Source organism: Pecten maximus, chromosome 6 (assembly GCF_902652985.1).
Source record: "Pecten maximus chromosome 6, xPecMax1.1, whole genome shotgun sequence".
NCBI lineage: Eukaryota > Metazoa > Mollusca > Bivalvia > Pectinida > Pectinidae > Pecten > Pecten maximus.
Window position 1 is genome coordinate 29,442,350 of NC_047020.1, and position 22,236 is coordinate 29,464,585.

General features: G+C 38.8%; 1 protein-coding gene across 1 annotated transcript; it reads right to left on the bottom strand.

The window, feature by feature from the left end:
- Positions 1 to 328: 328 nt before the first annotated feature.
- Positions 329 to 22,206, bottom strand: LOC117329489 (TBC domain-containing protein kinase-like protein). The gene is given in 27 exon segments (XM_033887451.1): positions 329 to 2,169; positions 2,506 to 2,665; positions 2,872 to 3,047; positions 3,699 to 3,871; positions 4,106 to 4,115; positions 4,117 to 4,268; positions 4,568 to 4,604; positions 4,785 to 4,870; positions 5,416 to 5,499; positions 5,801 to 5,978; positions 7,840 to 7,902; positions 8,262 to 8,396; positions 8,678 to 8,783; positions 9,341 to 9,390; positions 9,799 to 9,898; positions 10,101 to 10,239; positions 11,012 to 11,105; positions 11,573 to 11,630; positions 15,623 to 15,684; positions 16,402 to 16,457; positions 17,837 to 17,906; positions 18,409 to 18,556; positions 19,186 to 19,259; positions 19,452 to 19,566; positions 19,830 to 19,896; positions 20,289 to 20,510; positions 22,101 to 22,206. Coding segments are annotated over 26 exon segments (2,697 nt in total). The 5' UTR covers positions 20,482 to 20,510; positions 22,101 to 22,206; the 3' UTR covers positions 329 to 2,058.
- Positions 22,207 to 22,236: the final 30 nt, after the last annotated feature.

The window sequence follows — 22,236 nt, forward strand, 5'->3', positions numbered from 1 at the left end:
TTTTATGACTGAATATTTTACCATTTCCACAGCCTTGGGTATTCTGCTATAAGATATAGTCTGTTTCATAAAACTTCAGAATAACTAATCTTAATAAGGGCACCTCCACTGTCAATTACCTGAGCCCTTATTAGGTCAAATACGGTACCTATTTTAAGGAATAAATACACTTAGGTGTTGAAGTACAGGAGATATGAGATTTCCACTAATCAAGTGATTAAGCTAATCACCTTTTGAACAACTGGGCCCAGAAGTCTGCTTGCCTGTTAACAGTGTCAGATCAACTCGTGAACAATCTGTCATGGATATGATTATAACGACAAAGAAGTTTTGGCATTCTTTAACATTTTATTCATTTGTGGTACCTCCTCTCTATATGATCACAATCTTACAAACCCAGTACCTGTAACTTGTATAGTGATGCTAATAGATACCCATGATTATTGAGCCTTTTACAAATCAAAATGTTTCAAACATTTGTGACTAGTTTTGAAAATCGGGCAAGAGGGGCTCAATGCCAGACGAGGCCTGTTTACAACTTCTAAATATACCATACTATAGCAACAAATAATTGTTTTGTTATTTAACAAAATACATTACCAAACATGCATACATATAAACCATGTCACATGTTACTGTGTAATGGTAATGATATCAAATTATCATGAACAAAAAATATATTGCACATTATAACAAAAAATGAGTTATGTATATGATTTATGGTCCATTATTGTGGAATTCATTTTTCAGACATAGAGATAAACAGAAAGTATGACGTAGGGGTATGATGGGAAGTACAACAGAAAGTGTAGGGTGTGACAGGAAGTAGTGATGTACAACAGAAAGTGTATGGGTGTGACAGGAAGTAGTAATGTACAACAGAAAGTGTATGGGTGTGACAGGAAGTAGTAATGTACAACAGAAAGTGTATGGGTGTGACAGGAAGTAGTGATGTACAACAGAAAGTGTATGGGTGTGACAGGAAGTAGGGAAGTACAACAGAAAGTGTAGGGTGTGACAGGAAGTAGTGATGTACAACAGAAAGTGTATGGGTGTGACAGGAAGTAGTAAAGTACAACAGGAAGTGTAGGGTGTGACAGGAAGTAGTGATGTACAACAGAAAGTGTATAGGTGTGACAGGAAGTAGTGATGTACAACAGAAAGTGTATGGGTGTGACAGGAAGTAGTAAAGTACAACAGGAAGTGTAGGGTGTGACAGGAAGTAGTGATGTACAACAGGAAATGCAGGGTGTGACAGGAAGTAGTGATGTACAACAGAAAGTGTAGGGTGTGACAGGAAGTAGTGATGTACAACAGAAAGTGTTGAGTATGACAGGAAGTAGTGATGTACAACAGAAAGTGTATGGGTGTGACAGGAAGTAGTGATGTACAACAGAATGTGTAGGGTGTGACAGGAAGTAGTGATGTACAACAGAATGTGTATGGGTGTGACAGGAAGTAGGGAAGTACAACAGGAAATGTAGGGTGTGACAGGAAGTAGTGATGTACAACAAGAAATACAAGGTGTGACAGGAAGTAGTGATGAAGAACAGCAAGTCAGGAAGAGTATATATATGACAGGAAGGGTTCTAAAAGAAGTATTCAGTCACTCTGATGGTACCTTCCATAATCACACTACCATGTACAAGAACAATAATTCATCTAAGTATTATCTGTCTGTCGAGGTTTTATACACAATAAACACTTCATGAAAATCAATACAACTTCACGGGACTTCTATAGAGACAGATTCACAGTAAATCCTTTGATATAATATCAGTTTTAGATACAAGTAAGAATCCACATGTACTAGTAAATATCTTGGAAACACCCTACTGATGTAGGAACAGTCTGAGGTTTGTGTATTTAGTCTGTTGTAGTACATGTACTAGCCACAGAAGCATCATGACACTGGACCGGCAGTGTACGACTCATCAGTGAGAAGTTGGTCTTCATCTAACCACTGGGCAGATATCACATGTTAGAATGTCACCCTACGGCTGATATCAGATCTCGACTGATATATAGTGATAGATCTTCAACCTAATGCTGACGATATCAGATATCTGCTGGGGGCAGCATCAGTAGCCCTGTTTGTCGTAAGACATCAATGCCTTTGTGGAGAACGCAGACTTTAGAGAATCCGAGACGGATTATCTCATTAGCAAACTGAAACAGACAATTATATTTTGTTACATGTAACTGAAATTGAGGTAGGTTGTAATCACGATTTGAATCACATAGCATTACAAGTGAACTGGTATCAATTTCTCTATGACAAATATTTTATGTACAATACTGTAAGTTGTCACTTTGGTAGAGTAGAACCTGCTAACATTTTTTATAATAAGATAAACTCAAAGTGATTATCCTTTTTAACTATTGTGTATAAGGTAGAAGCAGTTTCTGGGAAATTTTTCTTTGTACTTCGATGCAGGTTGTAAGCAGCTGCATTTATCTCAAGGTAAGGTATCAAAGTACAAATTAACTTTCAACAGGACTTACATTCACAGCATTTTTCCCTCTACTTCCAACAATGACCTTGACCTGTGACCTACTAGAGGTCAAGGTGGTGACAGCAGGGCAAGGGTTGAGGTCTCCCTCTGGTGAAAAGGCAGAATGGAACGGGATGTTGATACTCCTCTCCACAGTACCTTTATTGAATCTGAGGTTTGATTAAGAAATTATAAGAAAGACGTAATAATCATGACTTTGCTAAAACTGCAATGTATTATGAAACACATTTTTTTTCTCAAGTCTGCCATTCAGAATGATTTTGATAATGAACAAGACGCATGCATTAAAGCTATAAAATTTTACAGTAGAACATCTGGTAATGATGTTAACAGGTGTTTTGAGTGTAAAGGATACTCGTCTTCACCACGGACATCCACCACCAACAACATTGGCTTGCTGTTCTGTTTACGCTTGGTCGGACTTTTACTGTGGGCTGGGCCTGTCAGCTCCCCTAATTCAATCAGGTCCTCTGCAGAAATTCTAGGCACCTTCTCTCTCTTCAGCTCATCAATTGGTATTGGCTCCATAGACTAGATCAGACAGGAGAGTTATCAAAAGGGGAGGTAATGCTGAACTTAATCTAGTTGGTTTTTATCAATTTTATTGGAACATTAAGACAGGTTGAATGACAGGTATACTGGATTAAACGGGAAACTAAACTATAGATATGAAATCATTAAGTACGTTGAATTGACCAATTAGATGTGGCAATAAGACACCAGAGCTGTTTTATTTACTGTTTTTTGTCTGACAATAGCCTCATGCCTGATAACAAGCCCTCTCGTCTGACAATAGCCTCATGCCTGATAACAAGCCCTCTCTCGTCTGACAATAGCCTCATGCCTGATAACAAGCCCTCTCTCGTCTGACAATAGCCTCATGCCTGATAACAAGCCCTCTTGTCTGACAATAGCCTCATGCCTGATAACAAGCCCTCTCGTGTCTATTGTAGGTTGCTTCCAAATGCTATATCATTATCCACTAATAAGCCGATCCTTTACTAGGAGTCAAATTTGTGTTGGCTGCTGGGGTTACCATAGGATAACTTTAATAATGTTGTTTATTTGGGATATAATCAAATGTGGATACTTCTAAACATAGTTATCAATTTAAACTGATCACAGATAGACGGAGAATTGTTCATAGTTGAGTAGTCACATTACTGGTATTTTGTGTATTACCAGATCTGTGGAGGGCTGATCGTTGTAGTCCCGCGAGTAGTATGATAGGTTGGGGCGACTTTCCTCCTTCTGTGCTTTTTTGGATGGTCGGGCATGTTGGCGGTAGGTGGCACTTTTTGGCGTACTACAGAATATCTTTATGGAGTCTTGTACACATCTCTGGATGTCTATTTCTGTGTCGGACAAAACAATAGAATCAGATCAGATCACTTTGTAGATGACATATCTTAAAAGACACAGATCAATGTTAATTAATAAATATATCTACACTCTCAGTTTTAAGGATACAAAACGTTGGTAAAATTGACTGTGTACCTCACTAGGTGATAATAAGAACACCAACATGTACAGTTGAACCGTCACCTCATTTCACAAAGGTAAATATAAATGTATAACATTATAATTACCTGGCATGTCCTGAGAACAGGAGAATACACTCATTAAAGCCAAATGAGAGAAGACGGTCGCGGAACTGCTGAAGTATAGCTACCCCAATACACAGTGGAAAGGAGGAGTTACCCAGTAGTAGAGTGTCCCACAGGTGTACTATCTTATGTAGGGGGAACACATCTGTCAATGAAAGGTAAAATATAGGTATCCGTAGACAATAGATTTCAATGTTAATGTTTGTCATGATCACTTATTCTGAAACTTTTCAGGCCAAATTTAATACATTATAAAGACGAAGTTTTCGTACCTTTTAATATTGAACTTTTGATAGATTTCGATGTCTGAATGACACATTTTAAAGACAAAGTTTTCGTACCTTTTAATGTTGAACTTTTGATAGATTGTGATGCCTCATTTATACATTTTAATATATCAAATATGACTTAAAAGGAAACAAAACCCCTTGTTAATGTACTTACGTGCATACATAGTCAGGAACCATGGGATGGCATACAACTGTAATGATATAGAACAACAATTACTGGTAATCCCCATTGACAGCAGGGATATTTATACTACAGGAATGTAGATATTAATATGTATACCCCATGCAGTGAATTGAAAACACAAACATATCTGTACCTCATTCGCTGGTGATAATTACAGGTATGTTATTGTCCAGTAGTGTATACTTACGTCTGGAATGAAGCCGATTCCATCGAGGTGATTACTGAGGTCTGGATCATGGAATGCTATGAGGTGAGTAAACACTGCCAGGTACTCTGTAAACATATACCGCTGTGTTATACAGTGTATATTATCTCATATTATACTAATCATATTTGACACGAGGTAGGCCTACTGGTTATCGACCGCTGTTCTGTTGCACGAGGCCAAAGGCAATAGAGCATTGGTCAATAACGTACCTAATATATTCTGATCTATTGCACTGACACCCTTGGTATACATGTTTTTTTATTACATAATCACTAAACCACAATTAGAATCACTGAAATCTCAACTTTCCTGTAGGCCTAGATATCACCATGTTGTCTGGCAGTGTTGACATCTGAGTGACTTAGATGCTTGAAATGATAAGACTAAAACTCCGAAACGTCATAGGTGTTCAATAGTTTGCACGTGACCTAATTCCGAAATGTCACAGGTGTTCAATAATTTGCACCTGACTGTGCAACAGTCATTTTAGCCATGCAATAGTTTGTAAGCGGTTTATTCAAATAAGCGATATGCCAATAAGTGGGCTCCTCTGTATATGTTTTAAACTTGACATTATAAATTCTTATTATGGAGATTAAATATAACTTACCTTGGATTACCTGGGAATTATCTTTCAAAAATATTTTGTGGAGATATTTAGGAATGAAAGCAGATAAGCAGGCATAGGCCAGAGCTGGAAAATATAAAGTGATATTATTTTTATTTAAAGGCTATGTACAATAATTCACTACCGGGCATTACATAATTCATAGATTAGATTATGTAGACAATCAAACAACTTATATCCAACAAAATTATCAAGTATCAAATAAATTTTGAATTGCTTCTGTTGGCTGTAAAATTCTAAGAAGATGTCACATTTTCTAGTTTTGTATAATGCTTATTCTGTGTCAAAATACCAAGGGTATTTAATTTTGGTGTTGATATCAGTAATTATTCCTATGAGCAGAAATGATATTAATGTGTATTTCTACCTTCATTTGTGAAATTCAGGGCCAGGAACGGAGCACAGAGGCTGTCTAGACCCTGCCAGTACACGTACTGTGGGTGGCTGACTACCCACGCCTTTAGAACACGCTTAAACTTGATATGAGCTGTCGGGGATGACAGTAGTTCATGATACTGGTGACACCGAGGAATATCCACCTCGATCTGGGGAAAACAAGGAAAGATAACTCAGTGGAGGGTTCAGATCTAATGGTCAGTATAAGATAAGTATGGACTGTCAAATGGTCAGAATAAGATAAGTATTGACTGTCAAACGGTCAGTATAAGATAAGTATTGACTGTCAAATGGTCAGTATAAGATAAGTATTGGTTGTCAAATGGTCAGTATAAGATAAGTATGGACTGTCAAATGGTCAGAATAAGATAAGTATTGACTATCAAACGGTCAGTATAAGATAAGTATTGGCTGTCAAATGGTCAGTATAAGATAAGTATTGGCTGTCAAATGGTCAGTATAAGATAAGTATTGACTGTCAAATGGTCAGTATAAGATAAGTATTGGCTGTCAAATGGTCAGTATAAGATAAGTATTGGCTGTCAAATGGTCAGTATAAGATAAGTATTGGCTGTCAAATGGTCAGTATAAGATAAGTATTGGCTGTCAAATGGTCAGTATAAGATGAGTATTGGCTGTCAAATGGTCAGTATAAGATGAGTATTGGCTGTCAAATGGTCAGTATAAGATGAGTATTGACTGTCAAATGGTCAGTATAAGATAAGTATTGACTGTCAAATGGTCAGTATAAGATAAGTATTGGTTGTCAATGCAAAACAAAACAAAACAAATGTAGGAATGTAAGATCAAGGCTAACTAAACTTCAGCTAGCTAAAGGTCTCTGGCTATATTTTGTTCAGATTCAGCAACACAATGCCTCTAAAATTGTTGTAGTAAGCTAACTAATACCCAAACAAATAATTCTTGGACACTATACGACAAATAAGAAAAGATTTCCAGTATGGCATCCCTTCCTCTCTCTGCAGGGATAATATGACATACCTGTCTATCAGTGGGCGTGACTGTAGTACACATGACATATACCTGTCTATCAGTGGGCGTGACTGTAGTACACATGACATACCTGTCTATCAGTGGGCGTGACTGTAGTACACACGACATACCTGTCTATCAGTTGGCGTGACTGTAGTACACATGACATACCTGTCTATCAGTGGGCGTGACTGTAGAACACATGACATATACCTGTCTATCAGTGGGCGTGACTGTAGTACACATGACATACCTGTCTATCAGTGGGCGTGACTGTAGTACACATGACATACCTGTCTATCAGTGGGCGTGACTGTAGTACACATGACATACTTGTTTATCAGTGGGCGTGACTGTAGTACACATGACATACCTGTCTATCAGTGGGCGTGACTGTAGTACACACGACATACCTGTCTATCAGTTGGCGTGACTGTAGTACACATGACATACCTGTCTATCAGTGGGCGTGACTGTAGTACACATGACATATACCTGTCTATCAGTGGGCGTGACTGTAGTACACATGACATACCTGTCTATCAGTGGGCGTGACTGTAGTACACATGACATACCTGTCTATCAGTGGGCGTGACTGTAGTACACATGACATACCTGTCTATCAGTGGGCGTGACTGTAGTACACATGACATACCTGTCTATCAGTGGGCGTGACTGTAGTACACATGACATACTTGTTTATCAGTGGGCGTGACTGTAGTACACATGACATACCTGTCTATCAGTGGGCGTGACTGTAGTACACACGACATACCTGTCTATCAGTTGGCGTGACTGTAGTACACATGACATACCTGTCTATCAGTGGGCGTGACTGTAGTACACATGACATATACCTGTCTATCAGTGGGCGTGACTGTAGTACACATGACATACCTGTCTATCAGTGGGCGTGACTGTAGTACACATGACATACCTGTCTATCAGTGGGCGTGACTGTAGTACACATGACATACCTGTCTATCAGTGGGCGTGACTGTAGTACACATGACATACCTGTCTATCAGTGGGCGTGACTGTGTCCTTATCAATACTGCTGTACAAGCTTTCAATATCGCCCTGCAATCAAGAAAATGTTCATGATATATAGTGATGTAAAACATCCTGTAACAGCCTCAGTCAAATTAATTTCAATTCTAGGTATGGCTCAAATTGAGTATGATGCCGAGCCATTTTTGAAACTCTAGGGAGACTCAAGTGAGTCCCATAGAGGAGCTTAGAATCTTTGTTGAAGTAATGTAAGCTATAAAGGTATAGTTCAAATAAAATACATCAGAATTGTGGACATTACAGTATCTCCATCTGAATTGATTGCCATCACAGTACAAGCTGTCACCATCACTGACAGATTGTTAAATCTACCTCTACTTCCAGGAGAGCTACTGACATCACTATGCCGACAGACTGTACAAACCTACCTCCACCTCCAGGAGAGCTGCCCAGACATGTGCCCTAACCAGCGGGGGGATGTCAACACGAGCTTCCTTCCAAATATGGGCTCTCTTGTAGGGGTAGGCTTTTAACAGCCGTTCATACAGAATAATCCGATGAAACTAAGTAACAGTATAATAGTCAAGAGTTAAATACAGAAAACTGTGTATTTAGAATTCAGGAGTCAACCATTGATGTAAAGGTCAAATAAAGTAAAATTGTTTATATACATCATGTCAGTTTTGTTTTCAGTAATATTCTCTCAGATATTTCTGTTTGATAATAAATGTTTAATTAACATAAATTGTATTTTAATTTTGTTTAAAGATTGCTGCTAACTTATACTTTTGTTTATTGTAGACTTGATATCAATTACTTGGTGTAAATGTTTTGGTGTAATTACCTGATATTCAACATCCTTCTCCTTAATAACGAGAGGTAGACTAGCTGTATTGGTCAGGTCAGAACTACTTGGGGACAAAGGCAGGCTACCAGTCATACTGCTCTTTCTGTTACAGTGAGGATAAAATAATGTTAAAATATTACTGACAAGTCAGAACTATGGTACTAATGGACAAAGGCAGGCTTCCAGTCATACTTCCCTGTCTGTTACAGTGAGGATAAATATTACTGACAAGTCACAACTATGGTACTAATGGACAAAGGCAGGCTACCAGTCATACTGGTCTGTCTGTTACAGCGAGGATAAAATAATGTTAAAATATTACTGACAAGTCACAACTATGGTACTAATGGACAAAGGCAGGCTACCAGTCATACTGCTCTGTCTGTTACAGCGAGGATAAAATAATGTTAAAATATTACTGACAAGTCAGAACTATGGTACTAATGGACAAAGGCAGGCTACCAGTCATACTGTTCTGTCTGTTACAGCAGAAATTAAACAATGTTAAAATGTTACTGACAAGTCAGAACTACTAGGAGACAAAGTTAGGGTACTTGGTGATACGTTTTGTCTGTTGTAGCGAGGAGAAAACAATGATAAAATGTTACTGACAAGTCAGAACTACTTAATATGGACAAAGGTAGGGTAATGTAGACTTACTCATCTTCCAACAGAGGATAATAAGCCTTTTCATCCACTTCTGATAGTCTCTGTGAAGTAGAATCATAAAAACATTGTATATTATTGATTTCCCTGCACAAATAGGCCTCAGTATGATGTGTAAAGGACAAAACTATTATACACAATTTATCTCCCCTTATATATACAAGGGGAGATAAATCTAGGATAATTTACACAGACTTTGCTTGACTATAAGGACAAACCAGTTTGTCAATTTGATATTTAAACAGTTCAGGGAATTACAAGGATTAACATTGCTTATCCTGGAGAACAGATATAACTGTCAAATACACACATCCTGATGTACAACCAACATGAAATTGTCTGTATGTTATGAAAGTCCTATGTGCATCAACATAAAGATATGTTTTTAAAACTCATTTCTGACACTGTTAACACCACCGAAAAACTGTACAATTCCTTGCTGCCATAGTTACATTTCTAAGTTGTTCCTGTGAAGCTGTAATGACGATATTGTCCAGCAGTTCTGCACGGTCCCTCATCTGTCCAAACACATCACCTTCACTGGTACAGAAGCTGTGGAGTAGAGGGAAATGAAGGCCTTATTAAGGAAGTATAGAAATAAAGGTACACATAACATTAAATTATATTATATCACTTTATTATTCTTCTATGTCTATATAAACATGTGACTTCTAAGGTTACATTTGAATTACAGTGTTAATATTAACCAGAAGATTCCATCTATATATAGACAATCTAGGTTACCTGTACATACCTAGGAAGGAGAGTGATGGGAGGTTTTGTTTTGACGAGCCCTTCTTTGCGTAGCAGACCCTCTAGATCACCTCCGGCTAGTCTCCACAAGTAATATACTTCCTCCATGTTTCTCAAGGACAGGTGGTCAAAGTCTTCATCTGACAAAAACAATTAATCACTCTATACATGATATGGATACTAATTTAAATTAATAATCGTAATAAAAAAATGTAAACTTAATTTATTTTAAAACAATTGCAAAACAAGTTTTATCAACTTATATTATCCACACTTGTTGGCCCGGATGGTAGCCTACAAGAGGAGGGGCCGCGGTGGCCGAGTGGTTAAGGTGTCCCGACACTTTAACACTAGCCCTCCACCTCTGGGTTGCGAGTTCGAAACCTACGTGGGGCAGTTGCCAGGTACTGACCATAGGCCGGTGGTTTTTCTCCGGGTACTCCGGCTTTCCTCCACCTCAAAAACCTGGCACGTCCTTAAATGACCCTGGCTGTTAATAGGACGTTAAACAAAAACAAACCAAACAAACCAAAGCCTACAAGAGGTCTTAGTGTGGGAGGAAATCGGAGTACCAATGGAAATCCACGTGGTCTCCATACCTTTTCATGTCCAATTGGGGAATCCAACCCAAGCCACCTAGGTGAGAGGCAAGTGTGTTACCACAGTGCTACCCCATCACCTAATTTTTAGGTAGTCTGATGTTAACTATTTCGAAACTTAAAGACTGCTGATGGAGCAATATTTCAAAAGTGGCAACTCCACAAATGTCCTGTTACAACATCATTTAGTTTCTCATATAACTAGACAATACATGTACCATGCTCACTTTTGAAGAGAGAAATTCTTGATTATCATGCAAAGTTTTAATCTTTTTGAAATCAGGAAAACACTTAACTTATGTGATATACAAACCTTGAACTGAACCATTTTCACCATAGACGGGTAATTCTAGATCTTTACATCGTGACTCTGTAGAGAAAAGCTGAAACCCATTCCTGTATGGCACCTGGAATAGACAGTATATTGTTTTCTTGAGCCCTTTAATTGTAAGTTATCGTTACAGTTTCTGGTCTGAGAAGTCTAGCAGGCCTTTTGTGCTCATATATTTATAATCATTGCATGTTTACTTATAGTCTTAAATAAAAGTTCAAATTAGTTGAATAGATCGCTTTTTAACCAAAAGTGGAAATGTTTCATTTTTGGAAAACATTATTTTATTTAATCCTTTCTCAAAGTTTACAATAACATTTTCTTGGGATTGAAAAACATGCTTTGATATAAAGCTTACACCAGCAGTATTGTTTGATTTTTATTTATCTTGGTGAACAAATTTAACAAACACATGTACATGTATATCGTTCTTGAGAGGAATTGATACTTTAATCAATCTTATTTTCTTGACCTTGACCTTCCACGATGTGGTCACCTTTTCTTTACATTATGAATTCTGAAAAACAATTGTTGTTAACTTACCTCTTTCAATCTGAGCTCTGTAAAAATGTCATGCTTCAGTAGTTCAGATGGACTTGGTCTGTAAGGGTGTTACCATATATATAACACAGATAATAATCCCAACAATTTGTGTACTACATCAATTAATCTCTAAGCTTAAGGTCACCTATCTCTCAGTGTGACACCAGAATGTCACCTATCTCTCAGTGTGACACCAGAATGTCACCTATCTCTCAGTGTGACACCAGTAGGTCACCTATCTCTCAGTGTGACACCAGTAGGTCACCTTATCTCTCAGTGTCACACCAGAATGTCACCTATCTCTCAGTGTCACACCAGTAGGTCACCTATCTCTCAGTGTCACACCAGTAGGTCACCTATCTCTCAGTGTCACACCAGAATGTCACCTATCTCTCAGTGTCACACCAGAATGTCACCTATCTCTCAGTGTCACACCAGTAGGTCACCTATCTCTCAGTGTCACACCAGTACGTCACCTATCTCTCAGTGTCACACCAGTAGGTCACCTATCTCTCAGTGTCACACCAGTAAGGTCACCTATCTCTCAGTGTCACACCAGTAGGTCACCTATCTCTCAGTGTCACACCAGTAGGTCACCTAATTCTCAGTGTCACACCAGTAGGTCACCTATCTCTCAGTGTCACACCAGTAGGTCACCTAATCTCTCAGTGTCACACCAGTAGGTCACCTATCTCTCAGTGTCACACCAGTAGGTCACCTATCTCTCAGTGTCACACCAGTAGGTCACCTATCTCTCAGTGTCACACCAGTAAGTCACCTATCTCTCAGTGTCACACCAGTAGGTCACCTAACTCTCAGTGTCACACCAGTAGGTCAAGCTAACTCTCAGTGTCACACCAGTAGGTCACCTATCTCTCAGTGTCACACCAGTAGGTCACCTATCTCTCAGTGTCACAACAGTAGGTCACTTATCTCTCAGTGTCACACCAGTAGGTCACCTAACTCTCAGTGTCACACCAGTAGGTCACCTTATCTCTCAGTGTCACACCAGTAGGTCACCTATCTCTCAGTGTCACACCAGTAGGTCACCTATCTCTCAGTGTCACACCAGAAGGTCACCTATCTCTCAGTGTCACACCAGTAGGTCACCTAATCTCTCAGTGTCACACCAGTAGGTCACCTATCTCTCAGTGTCACACCAGTAGGTCACCTATCTCTCAGTGTCACACCAGTAGGTCACCTAACTCTCAGTGTCACAACAAGTAGGTCACATATCTCTCAGTGTCACACCAGTAGGTCACCTAATCTCTCAGTGTCACACCAGTAGGTCACCTAACTCTCAGTGTCACACCAGTAGGTCACCTATCTGTCAGTGTCACACCAGTAGGTCACCTACCTCGCAGTGTCACACCAGAAGGTCACCAATCTCTCAGTGTCACACCAGTAGGTCACCTATCTCTCAGTGTCACACCAGGTCACCTATCTCTCAGTGTCACACCAGTAGGTCACTTATCTCTCAGTGTCACACAAGAATGTCACCTATCTCTCAGTGTCACACCAGTAGGTCACCTTTCTCTCAATGTCACACCAACAGGCCACCTATCTCTCAGTGTCACACCAGTAGGTCACTTATCTCTCAGTGTCACACCAGTAGGTCACCTATCTCTCAGTGTCCCATCAGTAGGTCACTTATCCCTCAGTGTCACACCAGAAGGTCACCTATCTCTCAGTGTCACACCAGTAGGTTACCTATCTCTCAGTGTCACACCAGTAAGTCACCTTTCTCTCAGTGTCACACCAGTAAGTCACATATCTTTCAGTGTCATACCAGAAGGTCACCAATCTCTCTGTGTCACACCAGTAGGTCACCTATCTCTCAGTGTCACACCAGTAGGTCACCTATCTCTCAGTGTCACACCAGAAGGTCACTTATCTCTCAGTGTCACACCAGTAGGTCACTTATCTCTCAGTGTCACACCAGTAGGTCACCTATCTCTCAGTGTCCCAACAGTAGGTCACCTATCTCTCAGTGTCACACCAGTAGGTCACCTATCTCTCAGTGTCACACCAGTAGGTCACTTATCTCTCAGTGTCACACCAGAAGGTCACCTATCTCTCAGTGTCACACCAGTAGGTCACTTATCTCTCAGTGTCACACCAGAATGTCACCTATCTCTCAGTGTCACACCAGTAGGTCACTTATCTCTCAGTGTCACACCAGAATGTCACTTATCTCTCATTGTCCCAACAGTAGGTCACCTATCTCTCAGTGTCACACCAGAATGTCACTTATCTCTCAGTGTCACACCAGTAGGTCACCTAACTCTCAGTGTCACACCAGTAGGTCACTTATCTCTCAGTGTCACACCAGTAGGTCACCTCTCTCTCTTTCAGTGTCTCACCAGAAGGTCACCTATCTCTCAGTGTCACACCAGTAGGTCACCTATCTCTCAGTGTCACACCAGTAGGTCACCTATCTCTCAGTGTCACACCAGTAGGTCACCTAACTCTCAGTGTCACACAAGTAGGTCACTTATCTCTCACTGTCGCACCAGTAGGTCACCTATCTCTCAGTGTCACACCAGTAGGTCACCTATCTCTCAGTGTCACACCAGTAGGTCATCTATCTTTCAGTGTCACACCAGAATGTCACCTATCTCTCAGTGTTCCAACAGTAGGTCACCTATCTCTCAGTGTCACACCAGAATGTCACCAATCTCTCAGTGTCACACCAGTAGGTCACTTATCTCTCAGTGTCACACCAGAATGTCACTTATCTCTCAGTGTCCCAACAGTAGGTCACCTATCTTTCAGTGTCACACCAGAATGTCACCAATCTCTGTGTCACACCAGTAAGTCACCTATCTTTCAGTGTCACACCAGTAGGTCACCTATCTCTCAGTGTCACACCAGTAGGTCACTTATCTCTCAGTGTGACACCAGTAGGTCACTTATCTCTCAGTGTGACACCAGTAGGTCACCTCTCTCTCTCAGTGTCTCACCAGAAGGTCACCTATCTCTCAGTGTCACACCAGTAGGTCACCTATCTCTCAGTGGCACACCAGTAGGTCACCTATCTCTCAGTGTCACACCAGTGGGTCACCTAATTCTCAGTGTCACACCAGTAGGTCACCTAACTCTCAGTGTCACACCAGTAGGTCACTTATCTCTCAGTGTCACACCAGTAGGTCACCTCTCTCTCTCAGTGTCTCACCAGAAGGTCACCTATCTCTCAGTGTCACACCAGTAGGTCACCTATCTCTCAGTGTCACACCAGTAGGTCACCTATCTCTCAGTGTCACACCAGTAGGTCACCTAACTCTCAGTGTCACACAAGTAGGTCACTTATCTCTCACTGTCGCACCAGTAGGTCACCTATCTCTCAGTGTCACACCAGTAGGTCACCTAACTCTCAGTGTCACACTAGTGGGTCACCTATCTCTCAGTGTCACACCAGTAGGTCACTTATCTCTCAGTGTCACACCAGTGAGTCACCTATCTCTCAGTGTCACACCAGTAGGTCACTTAATTCTCAGTGTCACACCAGTGGGTCACCTATCTCTCAATGCCACACGAGTAGGTCACTTAATTCTCAGTGTCACACCAGAAGGTCACTTAATTCTCAGTGTCACACCAGAAGGTCACCTTATTCTCAGTGTCACACCAGAAGGTCACCTATTTCTCAGTGTCACACCAGTGGGTCACCTATCTCTCAGTGTCACACTAGTAGTGACTAATCTGTGATTTTCTTATGTTATTAATAATTGAAATGTTATTACCAAGTTAGTTAACTTAAACATAACTGACACCATTTTGTATTTGATTGCAGTCAAACTTAGATAATTTAAAGACTGCTTAAATTAAACAGAAAAATCAGTTTGACAGTAAAAATTGTATATAAAATATGCCTGATTAACTCAAATACTTGGGGATATCTTTGAGCTTTTTCAAGACACTGCTGACTTCAAGATAACGAGGGTGGCCTGTATCTTCCTTTTCATTAATTAACTTATCAATAAAACAGCACAACTATATATAATATTTCCCGACATTCCAATCTACATTTTAGAACAAAGTTATCTCCCTTACCTTTGTTTAGTTGATACTGTCAAACATTTATTTAAGAAGTCTACCACATCCGGGGGCAAAGTCTGAAATCACAAAACAGTTCCAGTACAGCACATATCATCGAGTATGGTTAGTATTGACAGATGTACAATAATTACAGCACAAAAATGTTAAGAGTATCATCAGAAAAAAATACAATCACAATCTGTTTAGTAGCTATCTGATTTATTACTATAGGTCCATGTTTGGTAATCAGCCCACCTTCCTATTTAGAATCAAAGTTTATGTGCCTCTTGCAGGGCTTTTTTCACTGATTTGGGAAAGGGCCTTTTTGTCTCATTTTGGGAAGAAAATGAGTAAAATTGAAAAATTTGGGAATTTGGCTTAAATATGAAATAATTTCAATTGGGAATGGGGCCCATTAACGGCCCCAAAAAGCCCCCAGATAAAGCCCTGTCATGGGTTTGTTACAGAATAAATATGGCAAAAATAATGTTTACAATCTAGACCATCAAGTAACTTTAACATGTCTGTTAGATATGAATGCTCCCCCGGCTCCCACTTTTATGTAGCAATTCACTCCATGAGGAAGGAATTAAAGGTGACCTTTGACCCTTTAACCTTAACCAATGACCACCAGAGTGTGATCAGGTATAGAGCGTGATGTTATGATACTATGGTGTTAAATATGGACTAAATTATTGAGGTGTTCTCAAGATATGATATCAATTTGGAATGGGATGTGAAATAAATCAACTGAAGACATTTGTTCATCCACAAGAAAATTGAGCACAACCTACCTTAATTGTTTCTGTGAGGCTATTGTCCTTGGCTACACTTTGTAAGGGGGACTGATCTAGAAATATACAACATCTATATTAAGATCCTCTATATATAACAACTTATTTACCAGTAGAACACCATACTCAGTCTACAACATAGTATTATATCCTCATTAACTAGTCACACACATATTATTTGTTATGTGAGGACAGGAGAAAGTGTCATCATGTATATTTCAGTATTTTTATTAGAAGTTTGAGAATTGAATTTGTAAATTAAAAAAAATATTTTCTCATATCTATTACAGTCAAACCTGCTCTAACGACCCCCTGTATATAACGACCGCCTGTCTAAAACGACCAATTTTAAGATTCCCAGTGAGATTTTACTACATAACGACCCTCTGTATAGCAGCTACCTGTCTAATGTGATTACGACCGGTGATTTTGGAACGGCGGTCGCTAATTTGTTTTCTATAGCGACCGATTTCTGTCAGCCGTCTTCTGATCTCGGCAGTCATCCCTCATAAAATCCACGGAAAATTCAGACACATTGACCCTGGCTTGATTATACATACAAAGGACCTCCACAACCCTGGCCTGATTATATAAACAAAAGACCCCTCCCACCTGTTAGCCTATAATTACTGTAGCTGCCCTGTCCTGGGGCTCGGTGAGAGAGAAGTCGGGTCACCATGCGTGTCAGTATTACATTACAACTGTGCATAGGTGGCTTTATTTGACACGGTCAGTTAATTTTGTGATTACAACTAGGATACATCACTTCAATAACAAACACTGGTCATATCTGTCAACAAGATTTACTCACATGAAAGCCAATAATGCCTTTCTTAATCGTAGCTGTCGGTACTAGCATTTGTACTGCCGTCATCATTAATTAGTCAATACTAATAAAAAGTCGTAAACTGCCACAAATATCCCGATTCCAATTTGGGTCAGAAAAAAATCTTTTGGTTTTAATTAAGAAGTTAGAGTATATCACAAAATTATTAGTAGTAACACTAACACATACATAATTAATTGTTGTGTATTCTTTTTCTTTATTCAAGAAAGAAAGGGATATAATTTGATAAATACATTTAGCATTATTTCAGAACAAAAATATTTTTAAAAAGTATCCATAAGACCATTTTGAGTTATATTTTGTCTTTGAGTCCAAAAAATCATTAAAGATTAAAACTTTCAGATTTATAAAAAAATATATATACATTCTGTATATATATAAAGTTTATGCAGTTATTTGACTTCTGACTGGTCTTCTGAATGCCCTGTTCAATGAAAAGTTATTTATTGCAGTTTCACGTAAATTGGTTGGTGCGCTAATTTTGACCTGTCTATAAAGGCAACCTGTTTATAGTGACCGTTTTTCTGCCTCCCCTTGGGCGGTCCTTATAGACAAGTTTGACTGTATAATATAAATGAAATCACTCACCTGATTTTAGAAAAGCAAATATCTTGTGGAATATCTGAGGCATTGTCAAACCAGTCCATAAATCTTGTGCCTACAAGAAACATACATACCAGTTATAACATCATATTGTATACATGATTACAGCTCCAAAACCGAAAAGGAAGACCATTTAAGTGAGCAGTTCCAACATATATTGAATCTTTTTTAAATTCTGAAGTAGAATAATTGTCTTCTTAAAAAAAACTTTGATATAGTGAGTGTTTTAAATAAATTGTCTTAAATACTTCAAAAAGATAAAACTTCTTTACTATCAAGTGTAAAAATGACATCATTGGCACCTACAGTTTCCCAACTTAGTCTCCGCTATATATCCTCTCTATTGATAATCCAACAAAACAGTATTATCCATTAATGATAAATCAAAATTTCAAAAGATCATCAAGTATACATACAAACTGACTTTTATTTGATTATTTGCATGTCAAACAAACTTTAATGCAAATTGCTATGAGAAGGTTGCAGTTCAAAGAAAAAATCGGACAACCCTTCCATTGTCCAACAGTTTAAAGATCCTGCTTGTAAATCCTACTTACACTCATGACCTCTAACAAGATCATACCCAAGGCCCAGACATCCACCTTGGGACCAGAGGGGTTGTGAACTTCAGGTTCCACATCAGAATGTTCATCTACAGTGATGGGAGCTTCTGACAGAACCTCTGGAGCCAGGTACTGGGGCTTCCTGGAAAATAAACATAAGATGGATTAGAACTGTCCTAATTTCTGGAACGACCAAAGGTAATTGAGGCCTTATAGGAAATGCACATAGAAAATAATATTATGTGCTTCCAGGTAAATTACTGAGGCATCCTATGAAACAAACATGGTGATGAAATAATGTCTTGTTTGCTTGTTTGCAGGTTTATCTCCCAGTCAGACATGGTCATTTTGAGGCAGGATCTACTCGTAGTAACTTTGAGGCAGGATCTACTCGTAGTAACTGGTGGCTACTTCACTGGACCAATATGGGAGGTCTGTCACATGCAATCCAGAATAATGAGGGTAAAGTGTCCATGGACACAACTACAACAGCACACAATGATGTGTGGTCTCAGTTTCCTTAAACTTTCCTTAAACTCAAACCTGTTTGGGCTGGAATGGAAACACCACCTGTAGCATTTGAGCTATCAAAGCCTCTTATAATGTACCTATGGAGGATAGTACTCTGATTTCCTGTGATAATTAGACTTACCCAGGTATAATAAGTCATTGCTGCAGGTACATTTTTAACATCCAAATTATACCTGGACAAAATACATGATTTATGGTACAAATTACAAGCCAGGATATCACTCTAGCAAAACCACATACCCAATAGGAAAGGCGACGTCAGCACCATACCCCGTCATAAAGTACAGACCATACTCGGCTAACTTCACATGACCCTGTGAAGATAAATCATAAACCATCCTTACAAGCTATTCTGGATCTCATAATTAACTCCAATGCAGTAACATGACTGATTATAAAAAGGCAATAATTACAGCACTCACAATAACACAAGTCCTTATCATGTCAGCCTACAAATATACAACACTACAATCACACAAAGTATTATATATGGTTTGAAAATTTACCTCAGCATCAAATAAGATGTTATCCTTGGAGAGATTCCTGTGGGTGATTCCAAGTGAGTTAAGGTAGGCCAGACCTTTCAGGACTCCATAGGCAATCTCCGTAAATTTGTCTTTACTGTGAAATGAAATATCCCATTATCATACTTAGACAGCTATCTTGTCTTGCTGAATTTGACATAATCTCCGATACATGATTTAATATCAAAAATCTCTGTTAAAAAAGAAACTAAATTTTGACAAAATAACAATTTTTTTTTTTTATAATAAATGTTTTAACATCCAATTTTGCATGGTTCTTTGATCAGGTCTAAATATTCATCAGCAGGTAAAAGCTGTCTGCTTATTACTGAGGCTTTGTAACAATGATGACATATTTACCCGTTAAATCGACTTGATTTGCTGTTGAGACAGTTCCTATAATGTTCTGATACTATGACCATCCGTTCTGTGGAAAAGGTAAGAAATAATGAATCACAATTCTAGAAACCTGAAGGGAAAGTCACTTTTAATCTGGATCAAACAATTTCTAACCCTTACCAGCGAGCCCTTCAAGAACATTCCATGTAAAGTTCAGTATTGTTTATGCCATCTCCTGATATTGCATTGTTGATGTGATGTTGTTGGATGCTGATATGTCTTTTGCATGGTTACCATGATCATGAAAAGTCTTGGCAAGTTTTGATATAAGCTTGTATTTGTCAACCTAAGAATCTTCCCTTGTGGGATTTCACACTGATAGCAACTGCCAAACATCCAATCAAAATTATTAAATCTATTGAAAGTTTTTTAAAATCAATAAGTGATCCCACAAACTCAATGTTTAGACATGTTACCTACCATGCTTGTCCTTGACGATGTCCAGGTATTTACAGATCTGTGGATGACTCAGACATTTAAGGTTCTGGAAACGTCCTAGGACTTTGACAGAATTTGGTGTCAGAGGAAGACCGTTCGCTCCACATTTGTCATTTGGATGGCTTCTGGTGAAAAAAGTGGTCACCCCAAATTCTGCTTTACCAAGTGTTGACATTCTTACTCTTTAGAATATATTGGTACACACTGCGAAAAAAGATTGAACATTAATAAGTACTCTTTAAATACAATACATTGATCATGATTCAATATGATCATTATTGACGGAGACAATAATTCCTATTATTCAATATATAAACTTCTCGTAAGTATTGTTCAAATATTTAATGATTTAAATATGATAACTTTACAGCTCATTGTAAATTTGTTAACATAGGGTTAGTAAATATAAAAATATTATCGTATCCTATATTTTACTACTCCCAGTTTCCTCTGGCCATGATACCATGACATAACACCTACACGTAGCAACCTTATATCTTTGGATACATGAGATAATGGGTGCTTTGGGGTAAATAAATATCTCATTTATCCATGTTTGTAAGGTAGGTGTTATGTCACATCCGATTTTATTGTATTTGCACCAAATATAAATACCGGAGACTTCCACGTTTTTGTGAGCTCTGGACCTACACCTGACATAGTGTCAGGGCCAGAGAAAATTGGGCTTATATTTTACTAGCCCGAGTTTTCTCTGGCCCTGTCACCATGTCTGGTGTAGGGCCAGAGCGCACTACTATATGAAAACGTGGTGTCGCTAAGAATCTGGTGTAAATACAATAAAATCGGGAGTGACATAACACCTACCATACATATATGGATAAATGAGATATCTATTTACCCCAGAACACCCATTTAGTCCCATCTAGGTGTTTTATTCCGTCCGTATAGACCCTCATTTTACGCTAGTCAAAATTTCGTACTGTTGACCCGCCATTTTGTAAGTGACAGTACGACTAACCACCCGCAGCGGAACGCAATGGACCGAAAAGACCACATATGATTTATTGTGTTTTTCTTCTTGCATAGTTTAAATTTAGAAAACTAAGCTTATTATTTCCCAAAACCTGTGATATTAAATTCAAAAATTCATTATTTATAAATTATAATTAAGGGGTAAAATATATAAAGATAAATGTATTTTTTAGTTTTCGCTCCATCGTGCACTGATTAGGGTAATTAGGCCAACCGCGACCTACATAGTTAGCAATATGGCGTCGAGTCAAGTATGAAATTTTGACTAGCGTAAAGCGAGGGTCTATACGGACGGAATAAAACACCTAGATGGGACTAAATGGGTGTTCTGGGGTAAATAAATATCACATTTATCCATATATGTAAGGTAGGTGTTATGTCACTCCCGATTTTATTGTATTTACACCAGATTCTTAGCGACACCAAACGGTGTCGGATAATTCTACGTTTTCATATAGTAGTGCGCTCTGGCCCTACACCAGACATGGTGACAGGGCCAGAGAAAACTCGGGCTAATATTTTACCAGACGTGCATATGTGATCTGTTGATACACAATCTGTCCCATTAAGAGTGTAATCCTACATTTCGTATGTCTCTTTTAATAGATTGAAATTATATATAATACAGCCCCCCTCCCAAAACCATAACCTCTTCGTAGGCCACAACCCTAAATTATGTACGTTTGTCGTATCCCCTCGAGATCCTAATATTGTGGCCCAACCCGGTGAATAAGCTCATATCGCTGATCGTCTCTGGGTTTGCCTTTTCAAAATGTTTCTAATTACATGAAAGATACATACATTACGTCATTACATCGTGCCTCATGCCGCTCCTATAACGTTTAATTAGCACGGATCCTTATTGTCAGAATCGTAGGCAAAATGAAACTACAGAGGAACCGGGGGGGTGTAACCATCTGGATTTTAGACTTCTTTT